General features: G+C 36.1%; 2 protein-coding genes across 2 annotated transcripts in view; both read right to left on the reverse strand.

Annotated features, from left to right (window-relative positions):
* cntrob (centrobin, centrosomal BRCA2 interacting protein) overlaps positions 1-332 on the reverse strand; it is a 20,037-nt gene extending 19,705 nt beyond the window's left edge. Inside the window, exon 1 of the mRNA XM_073823670.1 lies at positions 299-332. The gene's annotated coding sequence lies outside the window, so the exon portion shown is untranslated. The remainder of the gene's footprint in view (positions 1-298) is intronic.
* Positions 333-2,802: 2,470 nt separating this feature from the next.
* eif4e2rs1 (eukaryotic translation initiation factor 4E family member 2 related sequence 1) lies at positions 2,803-13,156 on the reverse strand. The gene is made up of 7 exons (XM_073823627.1): positions 12,978-13,156; positions 9,177-9,276; positions 8,628-8,762; positions 8,434-8,538; positions 4,437-4,589; positions 4,174-4,310; positions 2,803-2,994 (listed from the first exon to the last, which is right to left on the reverse strand). Exons 1-7 carry the CDS (start codon positions 12,992-12,994, stop codon positions 2,955-2,957), a joined length of 687 nt encoding a protein of 228 aa, XP_073679728.1. The 5' UTR covers positions 12,995-13,156; the 3' UTR covers positions 2,803-2,954.
* Positions 13,157-20,192: the final 7,036 nt, after the last annotated feature.

The following is a 20,192-nucleotide window of genomic DNA, read 5'->3' on the forward strand; positions in this document are numbered from 1 at the left end:
CACCCTAAAATGACATTCTTCTTCTGAAATATAACATGAAAATAAACTCTGACACCGAGTGAACGTCATGAATGAAGACTTCTGTTAATTTCCAGCTCATGTTCATTAAATCTGATCTGACTCAATAAAACACACTAACGTTATTTCTGTGAGAAGCGTAACGTTAGATTGTCTTTTAGATGAATAAACGCTGATCTCGCGGACTGAAGAGAGTTTTTCTGTGACATACGAAATATCGCTATATTTCAAACACTACTATATTTTAGTAGTTTCTAGAGTTTGAGTAGAGTTTGTTTACCGTCTGAGTGTCTCGCGCTGCTTCCCCGCTTCAAATCGCGCCATGACCGAAGCGGAAACACGTCATCAACCGCTACAGCAACACAACACACAAAATAAGGGCAATACATTACATTTTTACAAAAATTGGTGGCCACTACTTGCCTAACAGATTACCAGATTTCATCAGCAGGTTCTTTTCTCCTGAAAGTTGTGATATTCCCACAAATGTTCGCCTAATAAAACATTTTTATGGAACAACTCGGATATAATGATTAGGAATAAATCTGTTTTTCTCTCTACGTGGTTTAACTAAAAAAAAATATAACTGGAATTCTATCGATTTTTTTAAAGATCTAGTAACTTTTTGTCTTATGGACAATTTACGTCCCTAGTTAATATTTTTATATACGTAAGCACCTTTATTCTTCCAGCTCCTTTCAGTTCAAAGGTATAAGTTGTTACTATAAAGATAAAACTAGTATGTCAGTGAATTTATTTTTATTAATTTATTTTGACGGAATAAAATTTTGTAGATCACAGGCTTCTTTTTTTACATTTTTGCTTAATTGAAACCCAACGCTTTTCTTAGATCTCTTAGGTTGATTAAAAACAAAACAAGTGAAATAAAATAAAAAAAATCAGGCAAAAGCACTTTATTTAAAACCAATGAGGTAATAAAAGATAATAAAAGCTGTAAATCAGTTTGCAAGATTTTGGATTGAGTTTTTAATGACGCCTCACCTTATGAATAAGATTCATAAAAAGTGACACTAATATTAATAATGCTATAAAATGCTAATAAATTAATGAAAATGAACTCTGTATGAAAGGAAAAGATGAAGAACAATTTCTTCCTTCTCTAAACAGAAAGGGTCCAGAGGAGAAACACTTTGAGTCATTGTTATTCCGATTTGAATTTTAGTCCTTTTGAGCAAAGAAAGTGATAAAACAAGTTTTTTTCCGTTAGGAACATAAGCCATTGGATAAATAATAAAAAGACTATTAAACGAGAATGTGATTTTTATCCTGCACATATATTATAAATATTTGTGTATTCTGGTTCCTTTTTCTGTTTGAGGCTCTATGAAACACCTAAAATATTAAGAAATAACTACTGTATTACGCTGAAGAAGTGCATTAATGAAAAGATCTTAAATCATCCGTCAGCCAATCAGAATTAAGAGCATAACAGAGTTTTTAAAACTATATTTAAACAAACAAGCCCTGCCCAGATTTAAAAAGTAACGCAAAAGTAACGCATAATTACTTTCCATAAAAAGAAACTAAGTAACATAATTAGTTACATTTTAGGGAGTAATGCAATATTATAACGCATTACTTTTAAAAGTAACTTTTCCCAACACTGCTGTTGATTCTCCAGTCTTCAGCAGCTCCAGTGTTCATTTATGCAGAAAACACATCACAGCAACAATGGATGGACCTACAAGATTACTATTATGCACTACAACCTCTATTTACGTTTCCGCCACTGAATAAAAAAATTAAAAAGGTAATTGCAACTTTATCTCTTAATTCTGACTTTCTTTCTAGCTATTGCGAGTTTACATCTCACAATTCAGACTCTATTTCCTTGCAATTTATAACTCGCAATTGCGAGTTTATGTTTCACAATTCTGACAAAAAAGTCAGAACTAACTAGCAATTGTAAGAAAAAAGTCAGAATTGCAAGAGATAAACTTGCTATTCAGATTTTTGTCTCACAAATTGTGAGTTTGTATCTCGCAATTGACTTTTTTCTCAGAATTGCACGATACAAACTCGCAATTTTGACCTTTTTTCCGAATTGCATGATACACAAAATTGTTTTTTGTTCAGAATTGCATGATACAAAATTCACGATTCTGACTTTTTAAAAAAAATTGCATGATACAAAATTTGCAATTTTGACCTTTATTTCAGAATTGCATGATACAAACCGGCAATTCTGACACTTTTTTTCAGAATAACACGATACAAACTGGCAATTTAGACTTTTTTTCAGAGTTTCATGATATAAAACTCGCAATTCTCACATTCTATTGTCAATGAAATAATCTGTATTGTGAAAACATACAAATAAACATGAATTGAACTGAACTGTAGAGAATGTCTTTATGTTCTCATTTCAAACACACTTTGAATCTGACGTAATGAATTACTGAGGAATAAAACTGACTTTAATGAAACCAATGGAATGACACAGGACAAAGTGTTCTCACACACACACACACACACACACACACACACACACACACACACACACACAGACACACACACACACACACACACTCTAACACACACACTCTAACACACACACTCTAACACACACACTCTAACACACACACTCTAACACACACACACACTCTAACACACACACACACACACACACACACACACACACACACACACACACACACACACTCTCTAACACACACACACACACACACACACACACACACACACACACACACACACACACACACACACACACACACACACACACACACACACACACACACACACACACTCTAACACACACACACACACACACACACACACACACACACACACACACACACACACACTCTAACACACACACACACACACACACACACACACACAGTCTGTCTGAATCTCCGGCTGGAAAGTGTCCATATGAAAATTATTTCCAGGTTTCACAAAGTGATCTTCGTGTTCCGGAAGCTGGAATTATCCCTAAAAAACAAGGACCAGAGACACTTCAGATCAGTTTCAATAAAACTTAAAAACTAAACATTACTTCAATTCTGTCAACAAAACAACTTGCACATGTACAGTAAACCTTAAAAGCCATTCAACACTCAAAACATGTTAATTAGCAAGACAAATGAATATTTATATTCTTATATTTGTATTCTATATTACCTTTTTATTATATTTTCACCTGTTAGTAACGCTTTACTGTATATTGGAGTAAAAGAAGTAGGAACAAAATGATATTACATTAGAAGGTTGATCTGATGGTGATTAATTATTAATATGAAAACAAAACATTTAATCAAAACATAATGCAATTCTGACTTTTTTCTTGCAATTAAAAAAAAATAAAAAAAAATAAATTCGTAGTGATCATGTATTATTTTTGTATTCTGTGGTGAAACAAGCTTCTGTAGTTCCCTGTACAGTTCACAGCTTAAGATGAGAGATTTTCTCCTGAACTAATAGTTATCACCTCACTTACCCAGTCGATTGATTACATTGATAATTGCAAACATTTCTAAAATCAAGTTTTCTAAAATGTTAGGTTTTAATATGCAAATGAGGCATTATTTAATGAAATATGCGCTAATTTGCATACATTTCTAATACAAAAATCTAAACACTGGATGAAGTCAGTTTCAAAATTCTTGTTTAATTTTTTGGCATATTAGAGTCAGATGTTTTTACAGAGGGGATTTTGTCACTGGCAGAAAACAATATATTTTTGACAATTTGGGTGGGAATAAAATGTATCAAATCAAGCAAATTCTATCTGAACAAATCCCTCTGTAAAACCCTTCAGGATATAGACAGGAACACAAATGTAAAGTGTGGTGTGTGTAAGTGCTGCTGAAGTGGAGATTTATGGCTCAGTGTAGGAGAAAACACTCATGGCCTTTAAAATCTGTATTGTAATTGAAATCTATTGACACAAATAGATAAAGTGCTATAAAAGAAAGACTTAACAGTGTCTTTTAGATGTGTTCTTTCCACTAGTCTGAAAAAACACTTCCAAAATCAAGTCTAAAATCTCATGAAAAAACTGTTTTGTCTGCAGTGTCTCCCGTTAGAAAAGACTGAGATGTGCCTGAAATATCTCTACGTGAATCGATATTTCGATGTGAACAGAATCAGGTGGTGAACAGTGAGACGTACTTGAGACTGTCGTTGTGTGTCTTGTACTCCATGATGGTGTTTGGCGGCAGGTTGAGCACGCGCCTCAGTGTGTCCCGTATCCGTGATGTGGTCACCTGATCGTTGGCCGTTTTATTCCAGATGGACAGAATATCCTCCTGCAGACACACACTCATGTCAGTTTTCTGTCAGACTCTGTACATTCATCAGCAGCACGAGGAGTACAGCATTCAAATCTTTAAACTGCTATTAGAGTCAATTCTGTTTGTCAATCCGTGCAGCACCTGGAAGCGGATGGACACCACGACCCCGCAGATCTCCTCGCCCACCATGAACTGCTCGCCCAGCATGGCCAGGATGATGTTCTCCCAGAAACGAGACGCCAGACCCTTCCTCAGCCGGATGATCCACTTCCCTCCGTTCTTATTGGCCTCGTCCTGATTGACAAACACACCAGAAACAGGTTTCGAACCACACTCACATAAGCGTTCAATCATAGTCACAGATTTTCATCTCAGTGAATCTCGATTCATTCTGAAGGTTCCGTTCGCATGAAGCCTACAGTATAATGTCTCATTTAGAGTAAAGTGTCATCCGGAGCTCCCCAGCTCAGTTTTTGGACTTTGCTCATTTTTATTCTGAGGAAAGATAGACAAGTATAGTGATGAAAGCCAAAATAGTAAATGTCATGGATGAATATTTACTGAGTAATCCAGTATTTTGTAGAGAGGGGTCAAAATGGCAATTTTCACCTTAGATTCAGAGTCAAGTTACAGGGGGGTAAAAATGACTTCAGAAAGATGGCAGCATCATTATGTTATTTGTACACAGAGACTGGTTTGTCTATTAGTCAAATCTGTTGACTTTAGCAGTCTTTGTTGCATTATGTGCTAATGGTGACCATTAAAAAATGGGGAAACGGCACTTTTCAAGCTTTTACTCCAGAGTTTGCATGCCTGTAACTCAAGAAGTTTTAAAGATGTCTGAATGCCATTTTTAGATGTTTTAAAGCTGTAGCAATTTTTTTTGTAGCGTTTTTGCTTTTGAGAATCATTTGTAAGAAGCAGAGGTCTTATTATTTGATGATTATTTTGATTAATCCTGATTTCAAGAGACAGAAGAAAATCAAACATGGGCATGATTTCTGCTTTTATTGCATCCTAACAGCATTTTTGTGTATTTGAACCCTTTCCAGCAATGACTGTATGATTTTGAGATCCATCTTTTGACACTGAGGACAACTGAGGGACTCATATGCAACTATTACAGAAGGTTCAAACACTCACTGATGCTCCAGAAGGAAAACACAAGCGTTAAGAGCCGGGGGTGAAAACTTTTGAATTTGAAGATCAGGGTAAATTAAACTAGAAAATATGAAAATATAGAAAATATGATATTTAGGCAAAAATAAGAAAAATACACATCTCCATTCTGTTCAAAAGTTTTCACCCCCGGCTCTTAATGCATGTTTGTTTCCTTCTGGAGCATCAGTGAGTGTTTGAAACACATTAACACATTGCATTAACACAATGCAATCTATAGCTTCTTACCCTAAACCTACCCATCAGAACTAAGTGCCTCACCCTAAACCTAACCTTTACGCAATTATAACCTGATCCCTAAAACCAAGTCTTGACCCTCAAACAGGCCTTTAAAGGCAGGGTATCTGCAGATATGAACAAGGGAAATTTAAGACTTTTTAAGACCTTTTTAATACCACTTTATTTGAAATGTAGGACCTTAAGCTGTAATGGAAATACACATTATTTTACATGCATATCTGTAATATTTAAAGTGTTTAATGTAAAAAGTAAACAAAATTTCATGGCTGTCATAAATTACATTTATTACTACGATATACAGTGAACTTTTCATATCAGCAGATAAATGTCCCATAAAACTACCACTTAGAGATATCTGGTGATGTAAACAATTTATTCTGAAGCAATATTTTCATCAGTGCTCTATTAGCTTTTACATCTTAAATCTGCATATTTGATTTACTTTTACAAAAGTCTTTTTTTTTACTTTTGAAATGCATGCATTTATTAATTAATTCTATATGGGTGTTAGTAGTCAGATTACATCATTTACACTGCAAAATTAAAAGTGCAATAAATGATGTTATGAGATTAATGTTTTAAATACATGTATGAATATACAAATTAGAAATGTTGGGGTGGGGATGCATACTTTTAAACACTCAAGTACCAGCAGGTGGCGGTAAGTCACTTCATGGGTGAGTTATTGAGTTATTTCAAGTCGTAAAACGTTGCTTGGAGAATGTGCTACTTCTGCTGTGATCCTTGTTTGTAGCTATTTTCGTTGGTGAAACAGAACAATACAGTAAATATTTTGTCTAAAATGTAAATAACTACTTGACTAACTACTAGTTTATTAAACTAAAATGAATGTAACATTTGTAATCATGAGAATATTCAGCAAAAAGCTCCCCTGGTATATTACTGAACTATATCACGTGATAAATAAACTATACCTGAGTGTGTTTCTTTAGAGTTTCTTTATGTGTGCTGTTACGCTCATTTGTTTTGAAGTGTCTCAGAAAGAGACCAGAAACACACTATCCATTATCGATTGCTGTTTACGTTGAATGTATTAAAATAGGAATCTTTCTTGTGTTTTGATGCTTCGCTGGTTGTTTTTGTCACTTCAGTTCAATCAGGCGGTTTGTTCGGTCGGGCAAGAAAATTTTTTTTTTTTTTTAAAGTATCTCGAAGGCTGGTGGTCAGCTAGCTCGACCTATATTTATTATTATTATTGAGAACAGTATATATAGAAAAAAGCTTGCTGGATCTGTATTCTGCTCCTGCGATTCTGTCTGAAGATGCAGTAACTTCCGCAGGGGCAAAAAAATTATCCTCAGTCCATTAGACACTGCGGTCATGCCAGTCGCGTCTTGAAAAAATACACGGTCGCCAGTCGCACTTTTTTTTGGGTTGCGCGCATAATCGCGCACTTACGGTATGGGTGCTGGGAGCGGTCAAAATGGATGTAAAGGTGCTGTTAGAACAGCGTTTTCTTTATGCTTTACCTGATATTTTCCATCAGGACTTAAATTAAAGAGATAGTTCACCCAAAAATGAAAATGTGATGTTTATCTGCTTACCCCCAGGGCATCCAAGATGTAGGTGACTTTGTTTCTTCAGTAGAACACAAAAAGATTTTTAACGACAACCGGTGAAGTCTGTCAGTCATATAATGGCAGTGGATGGGCACCAGACCTTTAAAAGTAAACAAAAACAAGCACAGACAAATCCAGATTACACCCTGCGGCTCGTGACGATACATTGATGTCCTAAGACACGAAACCATCGTTTTTAGTGAGAAACTGAACAGTATTTATATCATTTTTTACCTTTGATGCACAGCCACGTCCATCTGTCATGAGCACGAGTTCATCATCCGGCTCGTTACGCGTGTAGCGCTCTGGAGTAGAATACGCAAACGCCGGAAGGGGAAATCGGTGAAAAGTACCAGATGAGTTTGCGCAAGCAGACGTAATCTTTTGGCTTTGAATGGGTTTGAACAATCAGGATAAGCACAAGTAATTACCATTTTGAATAGCCGCTATACCCACAATCTCTGTGCACTGTGGAAACAATGAGTGTCGTATTCATGCGACAGATCGCTTCCGGCGTTTGCGTATACTACACCAGAGCGTGTTCACATGTCACAAGCCGGATGATGAACTCATGCTCAGGACAGATGGATGTGGCTGTGTATCAAAGGTAAAAAAATGATATGAATACTGTTCAGTTTCTCACAAAAACCGATGGTTTCGTGTCTTAGGACATCAGTGTATCGTCACGAGTTGCAGGGTGTAATTTGGATTTGTCTGTGCATGTTTTTGTTTACTTTTAAAGGTCTGGTGCCCATCCACTGCCATTATTTGGCTGACAGACTGCACCGGTTTGAGTTAAAAATCTTCATTTGTGTTCTACTGAAGAAACAAAGTCACCTACATCTTGGATGCTCTGGGGGTAAGCAGATAAACATCACATTTTCGTTTTTGGGTGAACTATCCCTTTTATTTAATAAAGACTGAAGATATTTTAGCTGAATTGTGACCAAAACTATTTAAGACCTATTGAAACTGAATTTAAGACTTTTTAAGGATCCACAGACACACTGAAAGGGGTCTCAGAAAGTGAGGACCGGCCAAAATTGTCTTCACTCTGATGGTCTAAAACTCAAAGTGGCCTTCACAAAGATATACAAGTGCACACACACACACACACACACACACACACACTCACTGACCTCCCACATGGGTTTGATTCCCTCTTTGAAGAGGTGGAAGTCGCTGTGTCCCGTCAGGTCTCCGGGTCGGACCAGATGACTGTAGAACTTCCAGAACTGCTCCACCTGGAGGAACGAGACACACGATCAGACACGAGTCACGACAGACAAACAGATGACGATCAGAAATGAAGATCAGAAGATGAGTGTCAGACCGACGCCACCGTCCCCATCTGTCTGATGTTCTGCTCGTAGCTCTGTGTGTTTGCGGGTCGGCTGGGCGTCCGGCGCGAGTACCAGAACGTGTAGTTATACTGCAGCGGGTGTTCACCTGTGGCCGGGGTCACCATCTGAAACACACACACACACACACACACACACACACACACACACATGTTGGGTTTACATGTTTTATGGGGACATTCCATAGGCGTAATGGTTTTTATACTGTACAAACCGTACTATCTATCGCCCTACACCTACCCTACACCTAAACCTAGCCCTCACAGGAGATTGTGCACACTTTTACTTCCTCAAAAAAACTCATTGTGCATGATTTATAAGCCTGTTTCCTCATGGGGACCTAAGAAATGTCCCCACAAGGTCAAAATCTACTGGTATTCCTATCCTTGTGGGGACATTTGGTCCCCATAACGTGATGAATACCAGACCACACACACACACACACACACACACACACACACACACACGTCAGACCTTCATCACGACATCAACAAATCAATCTGTGTGTGTGTCAGGCTCACCTTGCGTCTGATGTTGTTGTTGTTGTTGTTTATTGACCCTCCATCTGTCTCATTACTGTCCTTCATCTCCTCGTGGTCACCAGAGTCTTCCTCCTTTAAACTACAAATCAGCATTTCATCACATTCACACTCAAACATTACTGGATAAGATTTATTAACATTAATCAAATACAACAGGTAACCGTTTTATAAAAAATAAATAAATACTGTAATGTTTTAAAGGCTGCAATTATGTTTATTTAGTGAGATCTGACCCTGGAGCACAAAACCAGTCTTAAGAAGCACAGGTATATTTGTAGCAATAGCCAACAATACTGCCCTCCAAAGTAGAGGTCGACCGATATTGGTTTTTACCGATACCGATAGCTAGGTTGGACCACACTGGCCGATACTGATTAATTAACCGATAGTTTTTGAAAATGGATACTAAACAGCATTAAAAATAGTGATCTACAATTTTTTTTAATACTAAACCATACTTTGTAAATGAATAAAAATATTATTTATTATATATTGATAAAGTTATTTCATAGTTCATTCATGTTAACAAAATATCAGTAAATGTTGAAATTAACACACTCTAACAAGGAACAACACTTCTATTCTACAGCTTTCATTAATCTTAGTTGATGTTACAAATGGACTCATTGTCATCTTTACATTTTAACAATATGTAAAATTGCAGGTTCTATGCTTTTTGTTTATATTTGCCATCTTAAAATTATGATTCAATTTAATTACGATTTTCAATATTAACTTAATATAACCATGCGTCACATTCTCAGTTTTCAATGCACATGGCACCATTTTCATATACATTTTATATAAAATTTATTTTGTGCAAAATTTACTTTATTTTATTTTTTTTTATTATATAAGCAGGCTACTTTTTTTTTTAAACATTTACTTATTTAAAATAAGCGTTCTTTAAGTGTCGGCAAGTTTACAGAAAATAGTTATTGTTTTTTCTTTTTCGTTTGATTATTACTGACGAGATCACAGACAGTCGCTGCTTTAACCGGCTGCATTCAAACGAATGCACAGATTTATTTCGATGTATCAGATGTTTTGTCCTGCTCTGAAAACATAACTGACTGTGTGTACATCGAAAGTATTCGAAAATCCATGTGCATTTAACCTCATCTGCAAACAAGCTTTTTAAGACGAACAGACACAAAGAGAAAGTGAAAGTCCGTCAGTGCGCGAGTTTAGTGCATCTTAGTACTGCATTACAAACAGCAGAAATGAAGGCATTTCTAAAGTAAAACACTGCGATTTAAAGCTCACACTGTCAAACAATGCACACGTAGCTCACAGTGCAAATTCTGTGCAACGAAGCCTGCCGCGTTTCTGGCGCGCACACGTGCCATGTGCGGGAAAAACACAAGCTCAACCGGACAAAAGTGCAGCGCTGCGTTGCGCGGACAACTCGCAGGTATCTCTCTCACACACACACACACACAAGACGCGTCGCGTGTAGTTCAAGCAGAAATCTAAAACAGTTTATTTAAATCACCAAACGGGCAAATGTTTACCTCCAGAAAGATCAAAAAACCAGCAAAGGTTAGTCTAGACAGATTAAACGGAAAGAGAAAGTGCGATCTATATCGTTAATTGCAGCCATTTCAGAAACAATTTCTTTTCTGTTTTACATTTATGTTTAAATATTATTTGTTTGTGTTTTGTTTCAGTTTAATATATTAATTACGAAAGAAGTTTGTGTTATTTGTAAATGTCGGACGTGGTATGAATTGGACGAAAATACGCCGGGAGAATTGGAGAGGGTCAGACACAATTTTTGACCACTTCATACGTTTTTATTTGTGGAAAATCCCTCCTTAAACGAATTTCGTTTTGTATAATTTTTATCTTAATTTTTAATATACATTTTTGTTGATCAGTTATTAAAATCAAGTAAGAACAGGAAAATGGCATTGTGAAATAAAGTGCGTAACAAGATGCAAGCCTATGCTTTAAGGGCCTGAAGAAAAGGCTAAAACATAAATTATAGTTCTATATGAAGCATACAGACATTAGCGCTACAGAAATACAAAATATTTTGCTGAAATGCACAATACTCAATCTTCCAGCCCAGGGTGAAGTCTTTATGAACATTAACAATGATTTTGGACAGATATGATGTAATGTAAAACTATGGTGCGCTGTGACTCGGCAGGATTCTGTCGGCTGAGTGAACACAGTTTGCTTTCTCATGTCACGTCTTTAAATCTACAACTTTGCTGGCTAAAAATATGACTATAAATCAATACAAATATATGGTAACAATCCTGACATTAAACATTGGTCTGTGGCTTAACCTCTACTCTAAGACAGCGGAGCATGAGCGCTTCAGCAAAGAACTCAACTCGGAAAAACTATCGGCAAGGGTTTTTGCCGATAACCGATAGTTCGGCCAATCAACTATCGGTGCCGATTAATCGGCAAAACCGATAGATCGGTCGACCTCTACTCCAAAGGCAAAGTGCAGTAACTACACATTTGGTCAAAATTGAGTTAAGGCTAAAAATGGACTTTGTGACAACTGTTTTGTCTGGTGGCAAAGTCTCCTGGTTCAGTTGTGTCCCGTTTCAGAGAAACAAGAGTGTACCTTTAAAGGTATTTTTCTCAGTTTCAGTGTTCACGTAGTTACTGCACTTTGCCTTTGGATGGCAGAATACATTGCATCAAATTGAGTCAAAATTATCAATATTTCTATTATGTCAAAATCATTAGGATATTAAGGGGCATATTTAAAAACAACACTGTTTTCATGCACCTGTCAAGTTTGAGATTTTGGGCTCTTTGGTGTTTCATGTAGTGTTTTTTCAGACTAGTGGAAAGAAAACACCCAAAAGACACTGTTAAGTCTTTCTATTATAGCACTTTATCCATTTGTGTCAATAGATTTCAATTACAATACAGATTTCTAAAGGCCAAGAGTTTTTTCTCCTAGACTGAGCCATAAATCTCCACTTCAGCAGCACCTACACACACCACACTTTACATTTGTGTTCCTGTCTATATCCTGAAGGATTTTACAGAGGGATTTGTTCAGATACAATTTGCTGAATTATGAAATGACAAAATGAGACCCAAAATCTCCTCTGTAAAAACATTTGACTCTAATATGTTCAAATTAAACAAGAATTTTGAAACTGACTTCATCCAGTGTAGATTTTTGTACTAGAGATGTATGCAAATTAGCGCATATTTGATTAAATAATGCTTATTTGCATATTTAAACCTAACATTTTAGAAAACTTGTGATACAAAAAATGTTTGCACTTATCAATGTAATCAAACTGAGTAAGTAAGGTGATAACTATTAGTTTATTTTTTTACCCTATTCATCATGTTTCATGAAGATATTTAGTAAATGTCCTATCATAAATATATCAAAACTTATTTTTTTATTAGTAATATGCATTGCTAAGAACTTCATTTTTACAACTTTAAAGGCGATTTTCTCAATATTTTGAATTTTGTTGCACCCTCAGATTGCAGATTTTCAAATAGTTGTATCTCAGCCAAATATTGTCCTATCCTAACAAACCATACATCAATAAAAAGCTTATTAATTGTTAAAAATAGACCCTTCTGACTGGTTTTGTGGTCCAGGGTCACATGATGTTAATGTTAATAACACATACATATAGAGAGAGAGAGAGAGACAGAGAAAGAACACTCATCATGATTTAAGCTAAATCTACTCGTACAATAAATGAAATGTCAATCTGTAGCTGTTTATGTGATCATAACTTCAGATGAGGTTGATGAATTAGCCGTTAGCCGCTAACTTACTGTTCAAACTGATTCATCCCGCTTTGTCTTTCTTCCGTCGTCTTCCTATAAACACGTTTATATAACTGCGATATACTATTTACAATAATAATAACGATATAATACGATCAGATGATAGTGTTTTTAATTCAAAGCGCAGAGAACAAACTCAACTGCATGCTATCCTGAGGAACCGCTCTCACTGCGCATGCGCGGAACTCTACGGCATACGAGAGAGGACAAACTAAACGAGACTCGCGCTGTACGAATAAATAATTCGTAATAATAAATAATTACGGATAAACAAAATATGTTTTTTTTTAATCAAAATCCCTCGAAATATCAGTTCTAAATAATGCGAATTGTCTGATTTAGCTGATTTGAGGTAAGAACTGAAACTAATCATAGTGAATTTGTATTACAGTAAATAAAAAAAAAACGTTACAGTAAATTGTATTAAAATAAAATCGTATATACATTTTTAACAACATATATATTTATATCAACATATATTAATGGATAGTATATAATAGATAGATTTATTGTGTTTGTTTTAGTGCTGTCAAACAATTAATCGCGATTGCATCCAAAATACGTTTTGTGTTTGTACTGTGTATATTTATTATGTATATATAAATACACACACATACATGTATATATTTAAGTAAAATAGGATATGTTTATATATTCAAAATATTTATATATAATATCAATTATATGAATATAAATATACACTGCTGCTCAAAAGTTTAGGATCAGTAAGACTTGTAATGTTTATTAATAAGTTTCTTCTGCTCATCAAGGCTACATTTATTTGATCAAAACTACAGTAATATTGCAAAATGTTTTTATAATATAAAATAATGTTTTTTCTTTTAATATAACTTAAAATATAATTTATTTCTGTGATGCAAAGCTGAATTTTCATCAGCTGTTACTCCAGAAATCATTCCAATATACTGATTTATTATTAGAATTATCAATGTTGGAAACCTTTTTTTGGAACCTGTGGTTATTTTTTTTCAGGATTCTTTGATGAATAAAAGGTTAAACAGCATTTATTCAAAATATACTCTAATAATCTAACAATTTAAATCTATGCTATCACTTTTTATTATTTTAACACATCCTTGCTGAATAAAAGTATTAATTTCTTTCAAAAAAACGAAGAATAAAAATTTACTGACCCCAAACTTTTGAACAATAGTATATTTTTATTTTTAATAGATGCTGTTCTTTTTAACCATTTATTGGTCAAAGAATCCTGAAAAAAGCATCACAGGTTCTAAATAAAAATATTAAGCAGCACAACTGTTTCCAACATTGATAATAAATTAGCATATTAGAATGATTTCTGAAGGATCATGTGACACTGAAGACTGCAGTAATGATGCTGAATATTCAGCTTTGAATCACAGGAATAAATTAGATTTTTAATGGCTAGTAAAATAGAAGAACGTTGTTTTACATCATAATAATATTATTTCACAATACAATTTTTTTTCTGTATTTTTTATCAAATACATTTCTTTAAAAAACATTGCAAAATCTTACTGATCCCAAACTTCTGAACTGTAGTGTATATGTATATAAATGTTTGCATACTTACTAATAAAAAGTGGATTTACAAAAAATAATATTAATAACAAAAAAGCTAGTAAACGTTTAATAGGAACTAATAAAAATGTGCACAGTAGTACAGCACAGTAAAGAAATAAAGTAATATTGTCATGATCGGGGCTGTGGGTCTTCCCTCAGCCTCTCGAGGTCGCTGTTCCCCTTGCACCACACCCCCTAGTCGTTCACGTTGTCTTGTCATGTGCACTGATTACACACACACACCTGTTCACTATTACGATTAGGACTATAAGTATCATCTCCACTCACTCTGCTTCATGTGTGCATTGTCTCGTGTTATGTTGGTTTTTGAATTCTCTGATCTTTGCTTATGTTCTAGATTTTGTTTATTTGTGATTAAGTTCTTAGTTTGTGCCGTGTTGGCCTTTTGTTTGTTTATTTTGTGTTATATCCTTATTAAATCATTTCTTACCCGCTTTTGGACCCAGACCTCATCTCTGTTTCGTGACAGAATGCACACATCAAAGATGGGTCCAGCGGGGAGGATTTTTTTTGAGGCGGCAGTTCCCCGCTTGGAGGAGGCGACCACTCGCTCGGCTATATTGACGGAGGGAATGTCTTTTGAGGCGGCGTCGGCTGCACGGATGGAGTGCATCTACGCCTGCCTGGCGATGGATGCCCGGAGAGCCGAGGCTATGCGGAGGTACCCCTGCTTTGCGGCGGGGGAGGAGGCGCTCGTTCGCGGGGAGGTGGCGACAACCGCTATCTCCGTGCCTGATGCGGCGACGTCTGCTATCTCTCTGCCTGAGGCGACGACGCTTGCTATCTTCGTGCCTGAGGCTACGACGCCCGCTATCTTTGTGTCTGAGGCGGCAACGTCTGCTATTTCTCTGCCTGAGGCGACGACGCCCGCTATCTCCGTGGCTGAGGCGGCAATGTCCGCTATCTCTCTGCCTGAGGCGACGACGTCCGCTATCTCTCTGCCTGAGGCGACGACGTCCGCTATCTTCGTGTCTGAGGGGGCAACGTCCGCGATCTCCGTGCCTGCGGCGGCGACGTCTACTATCTCCGTGCCTGACGCGACAACGTCCGCTATTTCCCTGCCTGACGCGGTGACGTCTGCTATCTCTCTGCCTGCGGCGGCGACGTCTACTATCTCCGTGCCTGACGCGACAACGTCCGCTATCTCTTTGCCTGAGGCGACGACGTCCGCTAATTCCGTGCTTGACGCGGCGACGTCTGCTGAGGCTCCGTTTGCGGCAAGGCATGTATGGCGAGTGGATAATGCCTTTTCTAAGGCTAAGCAGAAGAAGACGAAGGCGCAGACTACCCTTCCGTCGCCGTCAGTCCGTGTCAAATTTTGAATGGGATTAATAGGGAGGGCAGACGACATACCCGCGGCGATGTCACGGCGACGTCACTGTTGGAACCTATAATGGCGGCGACGTGACGGCGGCGTACATGAGAAATGTATAAAAAAATGTACGTGTGATAAGTACGTCTGAACTAGGTGCGTCGCCTCACATGACGCCTGATACATACGTCGTCACCATGTACGTCGCCTCACATGACGCCTGATACATACGTCATCTCCTTCAACTAAATTTAAAGTTTGCATTAAAGTAGGTGTATTTGTTATAGGTTATTACTTTTATTTAGTTATTTACAAACACCTAACAACAGTGCATAATAATTGCTGCATAATATTAAGTCTTTTTCATGTATGATGATGATGTGATAATAATGATATTTCATGTTCTGTTTAGCTGTTACATTATGTTTTGGATTATGTCCGATGCTTCTTTTTCTTTTTGTAATTATTGCATGAGGAGTAGACACATTTTATAATGTCTTTTAAAATGCGTAGGTCTATGTTAAATTCCCTTAATTATAACATTTCTAGCATATTTTAAAAACATTTATCTGAGCAATACTATATCTCATGTAGACCATTCACATGTAGCACAATTTCAAGTCAATAATAGAATCCATTAAAGAGCAAAACAAATAATAATTATAATTTAAATCGGGGGTTTTTCTCCAGTCGAAAAAAGTAGCCTAAATTATGTCAGTGATTTCTCAAATTTTTAAAGAATATCTAAAATTATTTTATATCGATCTGCAGTATAATAAAAAACAAATACAATTTATTATGCAGAATATTAAATGAACTTTATGCTAGCCTAACGAATTTTCTTCATAACGAATAGCCTACTTCAAAACGAAGTCTACATGAATTCTTTAATCACGAATATGATGAAATAACATTATTTCTTCTTGCATCAATATAATATAAGAATATAAGAATAAATGAAGATTGCTTACTTAACACAGTGAACGAATTTCAAGATTTTTTTTTTTTTTTTTTGCTTTTTGATGGATTCTACAATCAGGGATTAAAACGAATTGTCTGTAGACCTAAGTTAAATGCAGGCTACTTGTTTTGTTTTTTGTTTTTTGTTTTTTTCGTTACATTTCCCAAGTTAATGATTACAACAAAATAAAACACTACTTAATAAATTCCAGTCACTGTAATATCCTCATCCATTTGATACAAAACTCTCTCTCTCTCTCTCTCTCTCTCTATATATATATATATATATATAGTTTTGTATCAAATGGATGAGGATATTATATATCTATATCTACATATAATTTTGTTTCGTCATATTCGTGATTTATTAATTTATACATGAAAACTTCGTTTTGAATATAGGCTATACCTTATGTATATAGGTTATGAAGAAATTCGTTAGCCTAGCCTAAAGTTGATTTATTCTTCATAACAAATATTTAGAAGAAGTTAAAAATTAAGGAATTAGCCTGTATTCTATAGATGGGGAAATACGCTTTTTTTCTTAACTTGTGTTAGACTGCCGATCGAAATAAATAATACTTGATCATCTTTAAAAATGAGAGAATCACTGACATAATTTATGGTATCGACTGCATAAAAACGAAACTATTTAAATTTGCAGCGTAAACTGATGAATTGAAAAAGACAAGAAATAAAGCATAACAACAGAGATTTTTCCAATCAAGAAAAATGTTTGATAAAATTACAAAATGAATGCTGAATGATATATGACAGGAAACACTTCTCCGCTATAGCTGCACTTGGTGTCAGTGACAAATATTAAATGTTTAAAAAATCTTTGTGAAAACGAATGGCAATGACTGGTTCTTGGATTCTAAGATTATTATCTTTAGACACAGTTTGACACTTTTTTGCCAAGAAAAGACCCAGACCTACTGGGCACGATCCGTCCTTAAGACCTAGCCTGTTGGCTTTAGTTTCACGAATTTATCATAATTGGGACGCTAATCGGCCATTTTAATTGAAAGATGAAGGCGGTGATATTAATGTTGTCCACTAGATGGAGCCACAGGAGAAGGAATCTTCTACCCCTAATATAAGACTGGGACTGACAGCTTGACATCCATTTTTCCCAGTGAACTCATCTGGCCACAGCACACATTTCCACTGTCTCTTTGCCTATCTGAGATGAGCTCTGGCCCAGTGGACCAGCAGCATCACTTGATATATAGCTTTCTGATGAGCCAAACCTGATAACCTTAAATATTACAAATTTACCCTGCTCACAAACTGCTCCAAAACAGCCCAATTTAGATATTCTAAAACCCTTTTTTATTTTGCCTCTGTCCCGTTTTTTAGTGTGGTGTAGCCATCAAAATCAAAATTTGTTTATATTTACAAAATATATTTAACTTGGTCATTGAAACTTGGAAAATCTTTTCTTTGTACTTTTGTCAATTAAATAAAAGTTAAAGTGAATTATCAAATTTACAGATTCCTGATTTTTATTGCATTTTACAATTTGTTATTAAATGATTAAACATTTATCTGAAACATTACGTATTGTTCTTGTTGGGATTTTTATTCATCTTGTAAAATGTATTAATTATTTTTAAAACATTGTTTCTATTTTGTATTTTTATAGTCATCAAAATAATTGGATAATAAAATGAAAGTGTACTTTGATTTTTATTCTTGTGATTTTTTTTTCTATTGATCTAGTATTCTGACAATCCATAACTTACGATTTCATTCTTAGCTTTATTCCATGTGCAATGAGAGTATGAATAGTGCCTTCAAGTAATGAGATTTTAAAAACAAAAACAATATTTTTTTTTTAGTTTCACAGAAGAAAGAAAATAACAAAAGGACTGAAATGAAATTAAAATGATTAGCCTATAGTGATTACTTGATTTTGAAGTTCTTGATTTTCGTTAACTATCCCTTTAAGTAAAATGCAAATACATCCCTTTAAATTAAATAAAACACAAGGCTATATCCATCAAAATATACTTAAGATATTGTTTTTATGACTTATTATTTTACTTGATTTTAAATAAACATGTTCATCTTTGATTTTTATTGTATGAAACTGGGGAAATTACAGCTCTGCTGACAATGTTACAAATTCAACAAATCTAACAGACATTCTTATCAGAATCAGAATTTCTTTATTTATCCCCGAGGGGAAATTCTATTCACACGTCTATTGAGGCGACGTAACTTATCACGCGTCTGTTGAGGCGACGTACTTCTCTACGGCGTTGGTGTCACGCGTCTGTGTGGCGACGTAACCCTTCTCAAACGGAAAAGTACACGACCGTCGCCTTCGGCTGGTAATCCGTGGCACGATCCACTCGCCATAGGCATGCTCGCGGGACCCCGCTGCACGGCCCTGGCCCGCCATCCCTCCCCCTGACTTGCCCTCCTCCGTACCTCCTCCCTCCAGACTTTAGGAACGTCTGGAAGCCGTTCCGTAGGGAGGGGGTACTGTCATGATCGGGGCTGTGGGTCTTCCCTCAGCCTCTCGAGGTCGCTGTTCCCCTTGCACCACACCCCCTAGTCGTTCACGTTGTCTTGTCATGTGCACTGATTACACACACACACCTGTTCACTATTACGATTAGGACTATAAGTATCATCTCCACTCACTCTGCTTCATGTGTGCATTGTCTCGTGTTATGTTGGTTTTTGAATTCTCTGATCTTTGCTTATGTTCTAGATTTTGTTTATTTGTGATTAAGTTCTTAGTTTGTGCCGTGTTGGCCTTTTGTTTGTTTATTTTGTGTTATATCCTTATTAAATCATTTCTTACCCGCTTTTGGACCCAGACCTCATCTCTGTTTCGTGACAAATATAAGGAAATGTCCTCTATAATGATCAGATGTGCTTTGTGATGCTTTTTAAAAACACTAACTGTCAAATAAATAATAAAAAAGCGTCTGCGAAAGAGAAAGAGCGTCCCGTCAGCATGATTCCACTGTGTTCCGTCAGTGAGCTCCAGGCTGCTGTGTGTCCCAGTGGAGAAACAGGAAGTGTGCTGCTGTTGATTTCCTGTCCGTGTGACCTGTATTGTTGTTGAGGTCAGTGTCTAGTGACGGATGAGACTCGCTTTATCAATGTCAGAAATTCAAGTATAACTTTATTCATGTCTTTACATGTTATTATTGTGACTTTATTAACTTTATTGACTTGATTAATACTGCTGCTGCTCAGATGAGCCAGACGCACAGGTTTATTGTTTATTGTTTGACACTTTTTGGATTTTGGACACACACACATCTCTCTCTCTCTTTCTCTGCGGAAGCTTTTAATCCTGGTTTGTAGGGAAAACAAACTTT

This window comes from Garra rufa, chromosome 18 (assembly GCF_049309525.1).
Source record: "Garra rufa chromosome 18, GarRuf1.0, whole genome shotgun sequence".
In the NCBI taxonomy this organism is placed as follows: Eukaryota; Metazoa; Chordata; class Actinopteri; order Cypriniformes; family Cyprinidae; genus Garra; species Garra rufa.

Bases quoted from the DNA above. Each gene is read 5' to 3' on its own strand.
- eif4e2rs1 (XM_073823627.1), bottom strand. The intron at 8,763-9,176 runs GTGAGCCTGACA...TGTGTGTTTCAG, and splicing joins ACAACAACATCAGACGCAAG to ATGGTGACCCCGGCCACAGG. The intron at 4,590-8,433 runs GTCAGTGAGTGT...TTTGTCAATCAG, and splicing joins GAATCAAACCCATGTGGGAG to GACGAGGCCAATAAGAACGG.